Below are 17618 nucleotides of genomic sequence, written 5' to 3'. Positions count from 1 at the left end.
CTCTCTCTCTCTCTCTCCCCGTTATCTCTAATAATTAATATATAGGCTTTAGTACAATTACATTCGATTAAATGTAACAGAGGTTAACGCGGTTCTGATTAGCATGTGATCCAGTTTTCTTCCGATTATCGATCCAATCCGATCCCTCTTTTTATTCGGTTCTTCCTCGGCGTTCCGCTACGTTATTACGATTATAAGAGATCGCGCGTCCCTATAAATCTTGATCCGACTCGTCCGTGTGTGTCCCGTTCCGTTATTCCGTTTCCTCTGCTCCTTCCACTCGTCTTATCTCGCAGTCTTCCCATCCCTCTGTTCCTCTCCTACTTGCTCCTTCGTCCCTTTGTCATCATGTCCAGTTCACGTCTTCACTTCCATCCACACTGACTGTCGGCTACATCCATTTCTCTCTCTCTCTCTCTCCCTCTCGCTCTCTCTCTCTCTCTCTCTCTCTCTCTCTCTGCCTCATCTTCCTCTTTTCGTTTATTTGGTACGAGCAACTTGATTAACACGACAAAATAAGCGTCATTGCTGTTTGTTGGGGTGGGCTGGGCGGGGTGTGTGGGGGAGGGTGTCGCATTTTGGAGGTCATCGGGGGTTGCAGGGCTGGCAGAGGGCAGCGGGTGTCGCGGGGGCTTCGGGGCTGGGGGGGGGGCGGCGGTGTGGGGGAGGAGGTAGTGCTGGAAACAAGGTATTAACGACCCTGAGAGAGATGAGACCTCTTTGGAAGTTCCACTCCTCGGGGCTCTCTCAACCCTGCGGCGAGGTCTGCGGCGAGATCTCGGTGTCGCCATCGCCCGAGCCTGGCTCGCCCTTCGTCTTGTTCTCCTTCTTCCACTTCATCCGTCTGTTTTGGAACCAGATTTTGATTTGCCGTTCCGTCAGGCACAGCGCGTGAGCGATCTCGATGCGCCGCCGCCTGGTCAGGTATCTGTTGAAGTGGAACTCCTTCTCCAGCTCCAGGGTTTGGTATCGGGTGTACGTTTGTCGTCCTCGTTTCCTCTCTGCAACACGGGCAAGCAAACGGATCTCGTTAACATCGCGTTTCTAGTCGCTCTTTCGCGCGGTTATGGGAGATTCAGCGCGAATCGGGGCCACGGGTACAGCTTCTTCGTGCAACTTCGCTCTGCGACTGATCGCCGAGAATATTCAACGAACAAGCGGAATCTCGTTAGGGATGAATGTATCACCGTGACCTTGATCGTAGCCAATGTCTGCTTTGATAAACGCGCGAAAATCGTGAGTACGAATCCCGCGACCCGTTTTATCGGCACGTGGGTAATATCTAGAGACGCGGCAGCGTCTCGACGCCAAGTACATGAAAGACACCCTGTATATGTCGACTGTCGCTACCGCTATCATTTACTCGTCGCACGGCTATTCCATCCTAACCTGAAACTTATTTCATTAATATCTCATCACGCCTGCAATATTTTCTAAATTTAAAGGCACTTTTCTGATGTAAACTGCATAGAAGCTTTCGAATAAGACCAAATTCAATAAAATCGGTCCACGCATAACAGAGATATCGTAATATCGTCTCATGAATCAGGCGAAAACGGTAGGATTTTTCTTCTGATTCTTCATCTTCTCATTCTCCAACCCAATTTTGTCGACATAATACGTATACGCGTTACACGCACACCTTCAGTCAAAAAGAAACTAACACATGTTTCGTTCGTCAATTGCTATCTTCACTATGCAATCTACTCCAAATTTTGACAGCTTACCGTCAAGTTATTACCAAGTTATAAACGTGTTTTTACAAATTTGAATCGGTGTACCATTGAATTGCAACCAAACTGCAGTCTCAAACACAAGGTAAGTTGCAGAAATTTGAATTGCGACATATTTGAATATCATCAAACAGTTTTGTATATGTAACTGAACTGAGGATTTTATGTATATATAGATAATCGAAGCGTAAACTGATACTGTGACTGGATTTATCATTAATTCTGTCCCGTGATAATTTGTAATTTATAATATTAAAAATTATCTGAAATCATTCCCTATGCAAATTGTCTTTGTAAAAGAAGTGAGATCCCCATAATAAAACTTCGAAAAAGTAAAAAAATTACGCCAAGTATATGAAATCAAATAAATCACAAAAGAATAGAAGATAATAATAATTAGCATATATAAAAAAAAAATGTGAAATCAAAATGATATGCAAGTACATAAAGATGTTTTCCAGCTGCGCTTAGGAACTATTCGAAGTTTTTTTTTATGGGGGTTTCATTGAGAGTTGTACAGTGAAATAGAAAGAAAGTAGGAGCAAGCAAAGTATATTTCGCGTTTCTCATTCCCCGGCGTCTGAAAGCGTTGGCAGAGCCAAAGCACGAGGAGGACCAGTTGGATAGTCTCGCGCGCTCTCGGGAGGAACGCGCAGCAGCCCGCTATCCGGGATATTTAATGAACGTTGCGCGCGCCTTGCAACCTGCTTCGGCACGCGGGAAACTTTTGTGCCGTCCGGCGCGCCGCTTCGAGACAAAAATACCTGTTCGGCGAAGAAAAGCTCGAGCGGTGGTTACGTAGGCGCGGTTCCGCGTATGATAGATACCTTACAGATATCCGTGACATGATCTGCGCTCGGTGTGGCGGTACACGAATCCCGAACGAGAATATTAATTGTGCTTGCCAAGGGAGGAAGGGAAAGGGAGACGCACGAACGGACAGAGAGGGCCAGCTGGCCTCTACACGCGCGTACACGCGTGTATGCGATACGCCTCGCGATCTCTCGGCCGGGCATAAGCTGAAAGGGTTAGGTTGGAGCTGTTGCCACACGAGCGCCAAGAGGGCAAAACGAGGATATTTCAGAGTGGTACGAGGGAGGGAAAAAAGAAGGTGGAGCGGGGTGGGAGTGAGGGGTGAGGGAACGGAAGAGGAGGGAGGAGAAGGAGTCGGAGGAGGAGGAGAAAAAGAAGAAGAAAACTCCTTGGTGAGCATTCGAGGCAAACGCCGCCCGTCGCGCTGTCGGCCGATGAAGACGGATGGCGACTCTCCTCGGCCGAGAGAGACGGAGAATTCTTGGAGGGCTCCGCGTCGCTCGGACGAACCGAGACAGAGGCCCGAGGGACAGAGAGCAACTCTGGGAACATGCCCTCTTCTTCCATCCAGCCTTCCCACCCGCCCTTCGGCTACGCTCTCAAATTAACAACATACCAATCTCTAGCCTCCTTACTTATAACTTTTAACCATTTGCCTAGCATCCCCGTGCTAGCCTCCACGGCCGCAATTATTCCCCACCAGGATATCTCTCCTTTCTTTCCCCTCTTTGCTATCTATGTATTAGGTTCGCGCACACCACGGGACAAGGCACCTAATCGCCTTTACACTCAACGGTTAACGGGGAAGAGTAATGGAATTTGTCCCGCCAACTTTTTCATCATTATTCTGAAACGAGCACCCTCCGACGCCACGTCCGCTAGATCCTCTCCTTCAACTCCTCCAGACGCGTGTACCGGAGCTTCTAATAATATTGACCCTTTGACGAGTGCCCGCTTCACCTGGACCATTTCGAATGATAAAGCGCGCCGGATCAAAAGTGAAATACACGTGGACAAAGTTCGCCGCAGAACTGGAGTCCTAGCTAGCCTATCAAAGGATACCGGAGATAAACATAGATCCAGAGTTTCATCAAAGAAGCTGGCGAGGCCCGTGCGCCAGCGCTTACCACTTGGACGCGCGGCTTATTAATGTTCATTCGCCGGCCGGTTAATGAAGGTGCCTCTCGAGAACGATCTACATTTCGACCCAGAAGATCATCAAAGCGTTCACGGAATAATGAAACGCCTCGGAGTCACGCTCGAGCTCCTATGCACCGATTAGTTTATGCCTCTTTATCGATAACAGTCTTATTACCTAATTGCAAAGGATTTACGTGTACAATCGCGTATCCGCTGAACACGAGAATCCCGAGCTGCTGCTTTGAACTGGCACGGGCTAACGCCCGACCCGGCCAGTCAAAGGGCTTCCTAATAACGATGGGGCATCAAAAGCGGTCGTTGACTGATTCCCAGTACTGGCGCATGAAACTGCTTCCCTATTAAACTCCGTTTGTCACGCAGAGAAAGATCGCATCTGCGGAGTACACCAGTTTCCGCGTCAGATAGTTGCCATTAAGCCGTTCAGCGAATGGACCCACTATAAAAGTAGACGCAGACTTGGGAGTTGCGCGGTAGGATCTGTTAACAAAATTATTCGAAATTTGCCTTAATTGTCGATTGGAATACTTTACGATGGCATACGCGTGAGGCGTCAGCAACGGATCGTTCGTGTTAACTTCGTCTCGAGTACCCATTACCCTAATAGCAAGGTAGCGCAAGGTTATTGGCAATATCCTCTCGGTTTAAATATGCAACATTCTCATTCAAAGTCGATCGATTCCATCACATCAGCGAGGACTCGAATCTTGATTAGCCTCGCCTGCCCGCTGAATTAGGCATCGGACACTCTGTTTTTGCTCGTTGGTCAAGCATGCGGGCTTAATTAAAGAGGCGTTCTCTGTGCCCGGCAAGGCGCGTGTAGCCGTAATGCGTACGGAAACGGCCCCGTGTATGATTATGCAGGCTCGGGGGACCGTGAACCAGAAATAGGAAGAGGCTGGGGCCGCTTGAAAAATAGAGAATGCCTAGAAAGATTTTGTCAGAGAGCAAATGAAGTTGGCAGTGCTGAGAAGTACCTAATCCAAACTAATAGGGAACTATGCTAATTGCAAGATTCGAGCAGGGTTCGTTCAACTTACCACCACGATGTAGAAAATTGCTTTTCGCAAAGAAGGGCATCGTGACGCGAGAATCAAGGGGATATCTGCTCACCATATAAAAGATTAGCAATAGTAGGTAGCAGATATCGATTACTGTTAAGTTTATTCGACATCGATTACTGTTAAGTTTATCAACAATAAACAAAATATTCTATACACGGTTTGAGAAAGCATTCCTTCAGCTTTAGAATGAACCCAAGACGGTGGCATTATCTTTAAAAATGACCGAGATATTACAATTTAAGTGATGACGCGTCAGCCGATTTTGTTTGAATTTTCGAAACTTTAAGATTAAATATTTCGGAAACTATTTGACACGGGCCGTTGAAATTCAGTACACTTTGTTTTCGCAAGGTTATCGACAAATGCTGTAATTTTGCAGAGAATCGGCGAAACTAAATTTTTCACCTATTCGTTTTGACGTGGAATAGCTGTTATAGGAGTCCTTGAGACGGTGCGGGAGCGTTATCCGCGCGCGTGATCTCCGGTGAATTAATCACTGCCGCGGAGTCTCGCAGGCTGGAAAGAATTTAATGGCGTTTTCATCGTGTGAACGCGTCGTGGGAAACACGGCCACGAGGAGACGAGGCGGAGCGAGGCAGGGCAAAAGGCAAGACAAGACAAGGCGAGGCGAGGTAGGGCAAAGCGAGGGTGCGAGACTTTCTTTCCCGTTGACCACCAACGAAACACTCCGCGATAGTAAGGAGCAGCTGAAAGAACGCTGCTCGAAGGGCCGGCAGCGCGAAACCGAAAAACGACGCGCGGTTCGCGAGCGAGGCGGTCCAGCAGCGACCCGAACGAAGATGAGAATTTTTTCCTCCGCGCCGCTCGAAGGATGTATCAGCGAAGGAAGAGGCGCGGGGCGTGTTAAAGAGGTCGATAACAAGAAAACCTGGCCCGGTATCCTCTCGGTTTATGCTGAACCGGCGTTGCCGGTGCTCTCGCGGACGGAGGTGACTTTAAACGCGGGGCAATAAATTAACGGCGTTGGGTTACGCAAGGATCAAATGTCCCCTGGAGTATGCCCGAGAGATTTATGGGTCTGCCTTCACTGGCGCAGCATGAAGGAACGGAACGGAACAGAACAGAACGTGCACAACCGTACGGGCTTATTATAGGCTAGTTGCTCCGCTTCTCCGCTCCTCTGCTCCTCCGCTTCTCCGCCGGCCGGCTGACTGGTCTGAAAGACCCGCCGCAGGATACACGCAGGACTTTTCAGACGAACAGCTAGCCGGATGTTGTAACCCGCTAATAAGGCGCGGCCACCACTCGCTGCCCAATTAAGCTAAGCTTTACGTGGCCACCTTAAGGCCAGGCCTTGAAACGCTCTTCGATTAGATACCCTAGATATCCCATTAATTTTATCGCTCGCCCTCTCCGCCTCCGTCTCTTTCTTGGCTAAGCGAGCCCGCTGCTTTATATGACCGGTCGACGCCGCTGACAGAGGTTCAGATTAATCGCGAGGAATCCGGAGAATCGCCTTCGAAACCGTTCGCCGCGGATATTTCGGGGATTCGGGTGCCTTCGACGCTGGTACATTCTACCGCGGGGTATTATTCGCGCGGATATCGATAAACAAGACGATAATTTCACCGCCCGTACAGCTCGACTCGGCAATGCTCCGATTCGCACCACCGTTCAACAAGTATCGCGGTATTCCCATCCATTCGCGAAACTCGGGCCAAACGTACGGAATAACCTGGACGAATAAGTCGAAACGTCTCCGCTGGCATCCCTTTAATCCCGAACACGTGATCGAACCTCCTCCAGCTCCCTGTCCGCATCCGTCTCAGCCTCCATATATTTTCAGCGCGGCTATCCGTCTTGCTTTTTGTATTTCCGTCCTAGGCTGCTTTATGTCACGTTGTTTTCGTTGAACTTTCTTCGCTTAGGGACCCTCGGTTTTTGCCTGCCACGCCAGCCGAGTCGCCGTAGGCTTCCTCCGCGTAGGGGTCGCGCCACGCCGACAAGATAACCTTCGTTCAGGAATTTCGACGGTTGTTTATGCGCCACCCGTGAGGAGGGTCGCATTCCTTCCTCGGCGAACTTCCTGAATCTTTGATCGAAAAAAATTATAAACATTCCGCGGTGCCGGAGGACGCACGGAAACGGCAAGAGGGACGCGACACCGAAAAGTCGCAGCAAGTGGAACAACATCCAGCGTCTTTCGGCCCGCGATCGAGCAGCTGGCCAGGATTATTCTCGTCGAGGGTACTAGGTAGCAGGCCAAAGTGGATGGTGTCCTAAGCGCGGAACAGCCACCTGGGGCCGAAGTGTAGAGGACGAAAGGAAAAGGAATTCAACAGAAGTCGCCGCCGAGCAACGCGGAGTAAGAACCGTCAAGTCCAACCGACACTCATAGAGGGGACTTAGAAGCCTCCAACGAGAGCAGAGTATCTGATAGAAGAGAGGCCTCTCTCTTCTCTTCGAGACTCTTCTCGTTCGCCTTACTTTTTTTGTCTTTCGGCCAGACGAACAGACAGCCGGACAAGGAGACGGAGTCTGAGAGCTCCGAACAGGGCTAGAAGGTCGAGATAATGAGCGGCTAGAATGGCCCAGCACGACATATGCATTTGTACGCAGGATATCACTCGGCTTATCCGATGTCCTACTTTGTCCACCAGTGTCCCTTTTCATTTACACCTGCTTGTGCCGGGTTGTAGGGCGATCCTCGTGAGAAATGCCCGCGGAGGATAGTTAATGCGACAAGGAACTTATGAGTGACTCGGATCTGGCAAGGCTTGCCAACTCTGTTCGATTGATTCGCTACTGTTGACCGTATCAGATCTAGAGACGCGGCGGCGTCTCGACGCCAAGTAAAGGAAAGAAAGTACAGGAAAGACACCCTGTATATGTCGACTGTCGCTACCGCTATCATTTACGCGTCGCCGGGCTATTCCAACCTAACCTGAAACTTATTTCATTAATATCTCATCACGCCTGCAATATTTCCTAAATTTAAAGGCATTTTTCTTGTGTAAACCGCTTATAAGCTTTCGAATAAGACTAATTTCAATAAAATCGCGCATAACAGAGATATAATATCGTCTCATGGATCAGTCGGAAATTTTAAGATTTTTCTTCGTCTTCTCGAAGAAATTTTTTCGTCAACATAATACGTATACGCGTTACACGCACACCTTCAGCCAAAACGGAACTAACACACGTTTCGTTCGTCAATCGCTATCTTCGCTATGCAATCTACTCCAAATTTTGACAGCTTACCGCCAAGTTATAACCAAGTTATAAACGTGTTTTTACAAATATATACATAAACGAATTTCTTTTTAATTTAAATGATAATTATTTTGAATAAAATGTTTATTCGTATTAAAATATTTATTTGTATTTATCATTACCTTTATGTACGTGCAGCTCATTTTGATTTCACATCTTTTTTTATTTTATAATTATTATTATCTTCTATTTTTTGTGATTTATTTGATTTCATGTACTTGGCGTAATTTTTTTACTTTTTCTGAAGTTTTTCACGGAGATTACTCTTACTTCAACAAATGGAGCACGAGAGCAGGGTGAATATTCTTGCAAAAAGAATGAAAGACGCAGAGCTACCTAACTCTACAGAGAAGAATGAAAATGATTCGTGTGCTACAGAGCTGTTAATAATGAACACGTTTAACCTTACTATACCCCTCGATTGCTTCACCACTTGGTTCCAGCCTCTCAGCAATCTGTTTGGAGAATTTTTTGTGGATGCCTTCCGAAACGCCTAATCTGTGAGCGCAGCGGAGTCTCTCGTCGTCCCACTTTCACCCCCAGTTTCCCCCAATTTCGAGGCTTAATTTATACGTGCGGAGGTCCAGCAGAAACCCATATCCCAGAGCCCGTATCGTCCATGGTTGTCTCGGGAGTTCATGGCGGCGGCCCAAAAAGCAAACGGACATAGGATTTCTGTGGACTCATCCATCATCGTCATCCCGTCCCTACGCCCTCCTCCCACCGACTTCCTCTCTGCCTTTCTCCCTTTCTCTCGCCTCACCCTCCGGCTCGCTCTCCGTTCCTCTCGTTCGCTCTAACGTCATTTCCTCGACGCTCCTCCTTTCCTGGCCCACCGGGCTCCGTCCCTTTTTGAATATCTCACGAAGCCGCCATCGTTACGGACACCAATCTCGCGTCTGGCAACGCGGACTAGAACGGAACGCATTTAGAGATGAGGAGCCTGAACCCCGCGACCCCGACCGCATACTTCGCCCACGAGCTGAAACTGCACGCCCGCCACGTGACACCTTGCCATTTTTTCCAGGGTAAAGGGTATTCCTTGCGGGTATCAAGCCTTCGCATTCACAGAGATGATTCTCGGTTGGCTTGAAGGTAGATCCTCAGATACCACTGATAGCTAAGAGAAATGGAGCTGGGGAGCAATGAAGCGCAAAGGATAAACAGATCTGACGAATCCCTGGATTGAATCGAGCCCTGAACCTATGTAGTCCTGGAGCGCTAGTGGGATAAGGCTTAGCTCTCATACTTCCTACGAATTTAAACCTCGAAGTGGAAGACAAGGCTGTGGAGTACCACACGCTACAAGCCGCGTGGGCTTCGAGCACCACCCTCGTCCATAAATCCTCTTCATCAATTAATCGAGCAAGAAAAAAATGAGGCGGGCCAGGGAGTAAGTATGGGTAGACCACTTTAATTCCTCATTACTTGCCACGGGTTATTGGCCAGTTACGTAGATATTCGCGCGATTAATTCGACGGTAATGCGGCGGTCTTTCGCCGCGGAGCTCGGCCACGTACCTACGTTCGCTAAGCATTCGTGTCGGTGCTCGGATTACATAAGAATTGTGGCGGTGGTGCACGTACACGAGTACGCGATAACGGAAGCCTCACACCTATGTAGCTGCACCGCTGCATGCTTATTTACCGTAGGCACAAGGAAGGAGCGAGGGAGGGCGGGAGGCGCAAGAACTCGATATCATAAATCTTTTCGCGCACGAGGATCGCAATTATCTTGCGCATTAAAAGCATCGCCGGTGTGGATGGGTTCCTCTTCCTACTGGTCCTGGCCGTCGATCGACCTGTTCGACGGCGAACGATGCGCCGGGCACCGACAATTACGCCCGGTGCCACGATCCAGATCGGTGGAATTCAATTTCGGTGACCGAGGCGGGTACATCAAACGGTTCTACTTGGGACCTTTATCTAGGATCAGGCGGAGTTTTTTAGTCGGCGTCACGGTGCTGGAACTTGTGAATTATAACCCTATCGCGGGTTCTTTTTCGTAGCACTGCGATGGCGTTTCACGCGCCACGACTATGAGAAATATCACGTTTTTTCCGTATGATAATGCGTCTACAGAGATAAATCGGCGCTCCCCAGGCAACGTATGCTTATTCCTACGGTTGTTACCTACTTTGTAATTACCAATGGTCGAAGCCACTGTCCGAGAGCCGCGCTCGCACGGAGGATAGTTTTGAAGTCCCTCCCCGTATCAAGCTAATTGGCTCGGTGCTGATGCGTTTCCCCGAGATTCGTTCTAATTTAATCAGCCCCGCTGATCGTTAAAATATTCGCTAATCAGCCGCTATCCGTATGGATCTCCAGCGGCGGATAGAAATGACAACGAACAATTAAATTGAAAACGCACTCGAGTTCGTTGCGAATGCATCCGCGGACTCGGATGACGATGCAATCTTGGCAGAGGCACTTTTAACGAAGGCTTGATTCATACACGGAAACATCCATTATTAGGAAGTAATAAAGCTGTTTCTGTTTAAATAATTCGAGCGCGCAATTAAACGCTGAGCGGAACCGTGAGCCAACATTCTTCCGAGAGTTTAGCAGTTTTTAAGCATTATTGATGGCACGATTAAAGTCTTAATAGGACATAAACTGTCACGTGACTCGACACGTGAGGGATTCAACGAAAGCCTCGTTGCGTCGCTAATGGCGGGGCCAAGGAAGCGCTAGAAGAGGCTCTCGCGTTGGAAATCGCGCACGCTCGCGAGCACTTCGTGATGTTCGGCAGTAAACGACATGCGATGTGCACTCGGCAGCCAACTATGCCAGCGGAATTCCCTAACCTATGTAACGCAAATGTCCCGCAAAAGGTGCCAGGAAATCTCGCCGGTTTCACCGGGGCAAATGCCCCATGGAGAGCACCTGCATCTATAAAATTGAGCCATGCATTATTCATGGGGCTCCTGGCCGCTATAGCGCGGCTCAGCTCGGCTAGTGTTTTGCAACGTGGAAAGAAACGGGCGGCCACCGCCTGAAATGGATAGGCAGATAAATTGATATGAAGTTTATATCGTGATTGGTAGCCCCGTAAGGGTAATGGGATCGACTGGCAACTAATAGACACCGGTGGAACTGCAGAGGAGGCTCGCGCGGCAACGTAGAATAGGACACCGACGAATGGCCAAAGAAAATCGAAGATCACGGGGATACCGAAAGAACCTGGCGAGAATCGAGCGATTCCGACATGGAAGTCGATTGAAATTGCCGCTAAGGGGGTGGTGGTAGATGCGAAACGAGGAGGAACTTTTGCCGGAACTCTGTTGCTCTTGGAGGTTAAAGATTCTCTGCTGAATCTAAATCCTATTATGATTAGATGCAGGAAAGATGGTGCGCGTCATGTGTCCTCTTCTTATTTTTCCATGGAAGACTAAGAGGAGCCAGTAGAGGATCGATACGTTTCCTACGTCAGGGGAAATATATACGGTTTTATGATGCGAGAAAAGACTTAAGCGTGCCGACATCTGTGAGCAGATCCGGGCACTCGATCCTCTGTCTTCCTTTGACTGGGAACGAAGTATGAACTGGCATCGTCGTGTGGTGAACCGGACCTTTTATCGGCCAATCGGGCAGCTCTGGTACCAGCTTCCAAACCTAACCGAGAGATGGTCTTCAGAGAAATTGCGTTTGTTTACACGAACCCCGGGAAAAAGTGAACTTGACGCAAAGTAACTACCCTAATAACTAATCTCTTACTTAATTCCCTGTGTCACGTGAACGATTAAATTTTAAAAGTTAATGAAAACTGCGGCGCGTTAACGCGAAATGGCAAACTTACGTTAAAAGCGGGCAACGTTGAAGATGCAGCGAGTCTCGCAAATGCACTATTTCGTAAAGTTCAGGAAAAAAAGTAAGATCCTCGTTATTCAAGCCGGATGCAAGGAGACTAATGCCGGCTGTCTCCGCAAAGTTCACCGAGCAACTGAGCAACCGAGCAAGGGTAGTAAGAAGGTAAAAGCGGATGGAGGAAACATTTGCGGCATCGAGGAAGCCTGACCTTGCAAGGTTGCGGTATTTCTTTGGATTTGGAGAATGAAGACCCACGACGACGGAAGGGAGTAAGGAAATAAGAGCAAAAGCAGCGGGGTGCTGAAACCTGTGCTCTTACCCAACCGGGGACAGATAGCTCGGAGTTAAGGGGAACGGCTATTATCACTTCGTTATTGCCGTCATAAATTTCCAACTCGTTACACCGGAATTACCCCTGCGATCCTTTACAGTCACGGACGGCTCGAGAAAATTTCGGTAAACCTCTCCCGCGTTACAACCCTGCCGTATTTCAGAAAGCAGGTGGCTCCCGACTACATCTCGTCCAAGTGAATAACTATCATAGGAAGACGACCTAGGAGAGTCTATCTAGCAACAACTCCTCCCCACCCTACAAAATACATTCTCCGGTCTTCCAGAAGCGTTGACTCGTTTTTCTCTGGGTCAGCCCGACCCTCGAGTACCTAGCAGGATACGCGAAGGTGAAAACAGTTGTACCAGTTCCGCGCAACATCGAGCGGTAACAAGAGGCCGCGAGTTATCATGGGAATAAAAGTGGATGAGTCTCGAGTCTGGCAGGCCGCGAAGCCAACGCGAACGCAGCCAGCAAGATAACTTTTATGGGGAGGTACAGCACGGTGTACGTGCGGTGAAACTACCGGGCTAAAAGGTCAGGGCAATAAATAACTCGGGCCGTCGGTATACCTAGAAACTGGAGACATTATGCCAATCTTGGCTCGCGAAACCGTACAAATGTGGTCTAGTTTTACTTACTGTTGCATAAATCTGAAAGCGGCCGACCGGCTACCTGGCCTCCTCTCTAGAAACCTTGCTTTCTACGAAACCTTTTGGTCACGCGGCAACGAACCTTGAGCCTATTTTCGAGAACCTGGTCACGTGTCCTGATTACGCCGCTCCGTGTTCGCGAATATACGATTCCGCTATTTACCCGAGATAGGTACAAGGATTTTTTGCACGAAGGGAATTGATGTCTTCCAAGTGGTTACGGAGGTTAGCCAGGAAGGTAGAGAGAGGACGCGAATGGAATAACTTGAATGTAAATAAAAGATTTAACATGGACGCTGCTGGGTTTATATCTCTACGCCTTCCTTTCTCCTCCAAATTTATGTAAATACTTTTTTCTAACCACGTCATAAGGTAGATACTGTCGATAACGATTTCGTGTTGCGCAGCTCTTCATCGAATTTAGTCATTCCGCGTGAGAATCGGAAACCGGTTGCGTTTTATGTTACTCTTATGTAAATCCTTGTAAAAGATTTCTCTCGATAATCGTACAGTAGCATAATGATGCACACGAGGCACACCTTTGCCTCTATCTCACCCGTAGAAACGGCCGAGAGCGGTGTGATACATGCGACGAAAAAGGTTGAGATTGTACGCGCAACTGCATCTTACCGAATTGACTTCTCATCCACGGGTAGAGCGGACTGGGTAGGTTGGTACTGGCCGCACCTTGAGGAGTGCTCTGTTGCTGCTGACTAAGCGGCGACGTGACCACCCCTTGGTGTTGCTGAGGTTGCTGCTGCTGCTGGGGATGCATGCCGGATTGGGACTGTTGCGTGGCCGTCTGCGACTGTTGTTGCTGTTGGTACATCATGTGCTGCTGCTGCGGCTGAATGTGTTGATGCTGCTGCTGTTGCTGCGGATGCTGGGTCTGCTGGGGTTGCATGTGAGGATGCTGCGAGTGCATCTGATGGTGCATCTGTGGCTCGACGAGAGGCGGGCTGTCTGGTCCATCGAGCACGCTACCCTGATGATCGACCGCGGCCGCCTGAAGCTTGCAACTCGCGTAGACAATAGGAGTGGACGGATGTCCGTTCGGGGTGGGCGTGTGGCCCATGTGGGCCATACCGGGGCTTGGGGAAGTGGACCTGTAGCCACCCATGCCGTCGATGCTGCCGTGCTCCTGCTGATGCTGATAATAGGTCGCGTTCCGCATATCAATCCGATTGTAGGGCGGAAACCTCGGATAAGGCATATCTTGCTGGCTGCCAGCGGCCCCATAGTGGTGGCCAGGCACTCCCTGGCGTAGGAGACTAGGGTCGCAAGGGTCCCCGGCTTGCTGAGACTGCTGCTGAACCGACTGCGTCTGCTGGGGCACCTGGACGGCGGCACCGTAGTGCTGCTGATGCTGATGCGGGTGTTCCACCCCGCCATTGCGCAGGTCCGGGATGTACGAATTCGCGAAGTACGAACTCATGCTACTGTCCCACCTGTCCCACCTGCTGATACCACCTTGATCTTGTTGCGTGCTCTCACTCTCCGTCCTTTTGTGTCCTTGATGAGTATCCACCTTCCTCTTTCACGTCTCCTTCCTTCGTCCCGGGGCAAACTCTACGGGCGTCCTTTCCTCCCTCTTTCTCCACCTATATCCGTGCGTTTTGTGCTTTTTGTACTCTCTCTTCCTGCGAACGGACACACTGGCACGCGTGCTTACGTATGGATATCTATTACTATTTATACATATATGTAATATCACCTCCGTCGCGATTCTCCTCAACTCCTCTCCTCGCGCACTCTCTCGGACGAACACGCGCGCGCGCACACTCTTTGTCACACCACCATCACCGTCAATCACTTCTGTATCATTGAATTCCCGTTAGCTTTCCGCTTTCCCTCCTCTTATCACACTGGGCTCACCGAACGCGAAAGAAAAACCATAAAACTGGAGCACTACAGAACCATAAGTTATCAAGCTGCTGGCTCGTAAACGGGGCGCGGAGGGATGGGGATGGGGGAGGGGGGTATATAACTTGTACACGAGGCGGGGAAGATGGTAATCAGAGTTCTTCGTCTTCTTCGGTATGGTACCTTCCTTCAAAGCGCCAAGCCGCTCCAGACACGTTCCGTTCCTCTGTCCACCCTGCTAATGAAGTTGTGCCGCACCTGCAACAGCAAACAGACACTCGGCTTTAATTTCACGTACGCCACGGTATCGGCTGTAGATTGATATAACTACGTATGAAGGCTAATAAGGTAACCAGGTACGATTTCGTTCGGGAGTTTTCAGTACCGTGCTCGAGGAAGATTCGAGGGAGCTTCGCTCCGAGATGAGCAAAAGCTCCGTTCGCTGATCTTTGTCCGACGAACCGAATGAACCGAGTGGAGTTTGACTGTGAGTGACAGAAGGCGAGGTACACACGTGCTCGTCACGGTGACGGCCATCGCCCAGACGCCGAACCTGCCCCGGGCCTTCTGTGTGGGCGGGCTAAACGATCGTTAAATTTGGAAAAATTCCCATCCATTAGGCAGCATGGCTACTGAACGCTTCGCCGAGATTCCCCCCGACCTACTAATTTTTTTTTTTTCTTGCAACCGCCGCCGGAGGTTCCGTATGTCTCATTACTACGCGTAACTAGAAGCACACGGGTCTTTCTTTTTTCTTTGGTATTCCGGACCAAAGCAAGTTCTGGGAATATGTACGAGACATGGAAGAAGTGAGAAGTACATTGCAATGATTATTGTATTGATTTCACTCGTTCGTTTCTGGTGAACGTTGTGGGGTTAAAAAACTTTCTTTTGACAACGCATCCGAAATCCGCGGAGTGATTGGCGATTTTAAAGCGGACTCACACATATCCGTATCAATGATCTCTTTGGTTCAGTGTTAGTAACTGATGCGAACGAGAGTGAACTGCTACATTTTAAAAAAAAACGAGGAAACCATATTTTTCACCGTCAACACTGACAGCACTGAACCGTCACGGAACTGATATGCGTGACTTCGCCTTTAAGAAGCTTGGAATCGCGAGCGACGCGTCGGTCCCTTATCCGCAGCATCTCCTCGAACCTTCCAATCCGATCTTCCTTCCGATCGTGGCCGGAAACCTTCCATACCGACTGCACGTCATACTTCGGTTTAATGTTAGCCGTCTGACTCACGTCGTACGGCCGGTCGGGACGCACGAGTCTGTGTAGGGATTGTTTCAAACCACTTGGCGGAACGGGAGAAAGAGGAGATGCTACACGAGACCAGTAAATTGTCCATGAAACCTTTCCGTTCCCTCTGGCTATTGGTAGCGATGGCTTCGAGACGAAGCAGAGTGCCAATTCCTCTAGGACTCCCAAACCACTAAAATCCCTCCACCAGTGCAACAGTTCTTACAGCCCCAATAACACTGCAAGCGGATGAAAAATTGATTTTACGTTAACTGCGGTGCAATTTGAACTTGAAATCTCCCTCTTACGGAAACATCTACACGTCCCATTTCCCTAATCCCGCCTGTAAAATACTTGTCAGCTATATTCCGATATTTGCTGAAGGAGTTCCAGGGGAGAAAAGTGAACTCTATAAAAAACTTCAGAAAAGTAACAAAATTACGCCAAGTACATGAAACAGCGCCAAGTATTTTGAATAAAATGTTTATTCGTATTAAAATATTTATTTGTATTTATCATTACCTTTATGTACGTGCAGCTCATTTTGATTTCACATCTTTTTCTATTTTATAATTATTATTATCTTCTATTTTTTGTGATTAATTTTTTTACTTTTCTCAAGTTTTTTATGGAGATCACTCTTCTTTTTACAAAGATAATTTGCATAGAGAATGACTTTAGATAATTTTCAATATTATAAATTATTATTATATTATTAATTGATGACTGGATAATTTTTTCATCCTCTCGCGTTTTTTTTTTTAAATATATTGTATTGTCATCCAAACTACGCACGCCTGCAAAGCTTCAAGACAATTGGATTGGTGGAATTGGTTTAAATTGGTTTTTATCATTTAAATTAAAAAGAAATTCATTTATGTATATATTTGCAAAAACACGTTTATAACTTGGTTATAACTCGGCGGTAAGCTGTCAAAATTTGGAGTAGATTGCATAGCGAAGATAGCGATTGACGAACGAAACGTGTGTTAGTTCCGTTTTGGCTGAAGGTGTGCGTGTAACGCGTATACGTATTATGTTGACGAAAAAATTTCTTGGAGAAGACGAAGAAAAATCTTAAAATTTCCGACTGATCCATGAGACGATATTACGACATCTCTGTTATGCGCGGACCGATTTTATTGAAATTGGTCTTATTCGAAAGCTTATACACGGTTTACATAAGAAAGATGCCTTTAAATTTAGAAAATATTGCAGGCGTGATGAGATATTAAGGAAATAAGTTTCAGGTTAGGTTGGAACGGCTCCGCGACGAGTAAAGGTACACGGTAGCGACAGTCGACATATACAGGGTGTCTTTCCTGTACTTGGCGTCGAGACGCTACCGCGTCTCTAGATATCCGTCGCCATCGACAGCGATACGAGAAAAAAAAGCAAGCCTCTGAACAAAAGAATAGAATGTACGGTGCGACGGTATTGTGGGCAGCACGGTGGTCGTGTTGATAATGGTAGGGAGTGTGGGTTGGGACGCGGGGGCGGATGTACAAGGGATCGGCGGAAGGTAGGCAGAGCGGGTAGGGTGAGTAGGGTGGATAGGGTGGCAGGTTGAAGGGTTCGGGTGGAGGTGGGGCCCTTGGGGAGTTTGCTGTACACGGGAATGGGTCGGACGCGGGACGATCGCGATTAACATTCCGGCCGCTGGCTCGCTGTTCGCGCGGCGCTTTCATTAATTCCAGCGTATTGATTCC

The 17618-nt window shown here is 48.5% G+C and overlaps 1 protein-coding gene across 8 annotated transcripts in view; it reads right to left on the bottom strand.

Annotated features, from left to right (window-relative positions):
* Positions 1-649: 649 nt before the first annotated feature.
* The window catches only part of LOC143366141 (homeotic protein antennapedia-like), a 368003-nt gene continuing 351034 nt past the window's right edge, over positions 650-17618 (bottom strand). For 7 of the 8 annotated variants that reach the window (XM_076806956.1, XM_076806961.1, XM_076806959.1 and 4 more), the window contains 2 exons: positions 13426-14916; positions 650-1001 (listed from right to left, as the gene is read on the bottom strand). In XM_076806956.1, the coding sequence (XP_076663071.1) occupies positions 748-1001; positions 13426-14230 (1059 nt within the window). In that variant the 5' untranslated portion in view covers positions 14231-14916 and the 3' untranslated portion in view covers positions 650-747. Of the gene's footprint in view, positions 1002-13425; positions 14917-17618 lie in introns of those variants that run through there. The other variant, XR_013084669.1, reaches the window with a different exon arrangement.

The sequence above is a fragment of the Andrena cerasifolii genome, chromosome 2 (assembly GCF_050908995.1).
Source record: "Andrena cerasifolii isolate SP2316 chromosome 2, iyAndCera1_principal, whole genome shotgun sequence".
Taxonomy (NCBI): Eukaryota; Metazoa; Arthropoda; class Insecta; order Hymenoptera; family Andrenidae; genus Andrena; species Andrena cerasifolii.
This window is presented reverse-complemented; position numbering and strand designations above follow the sequence as displayed.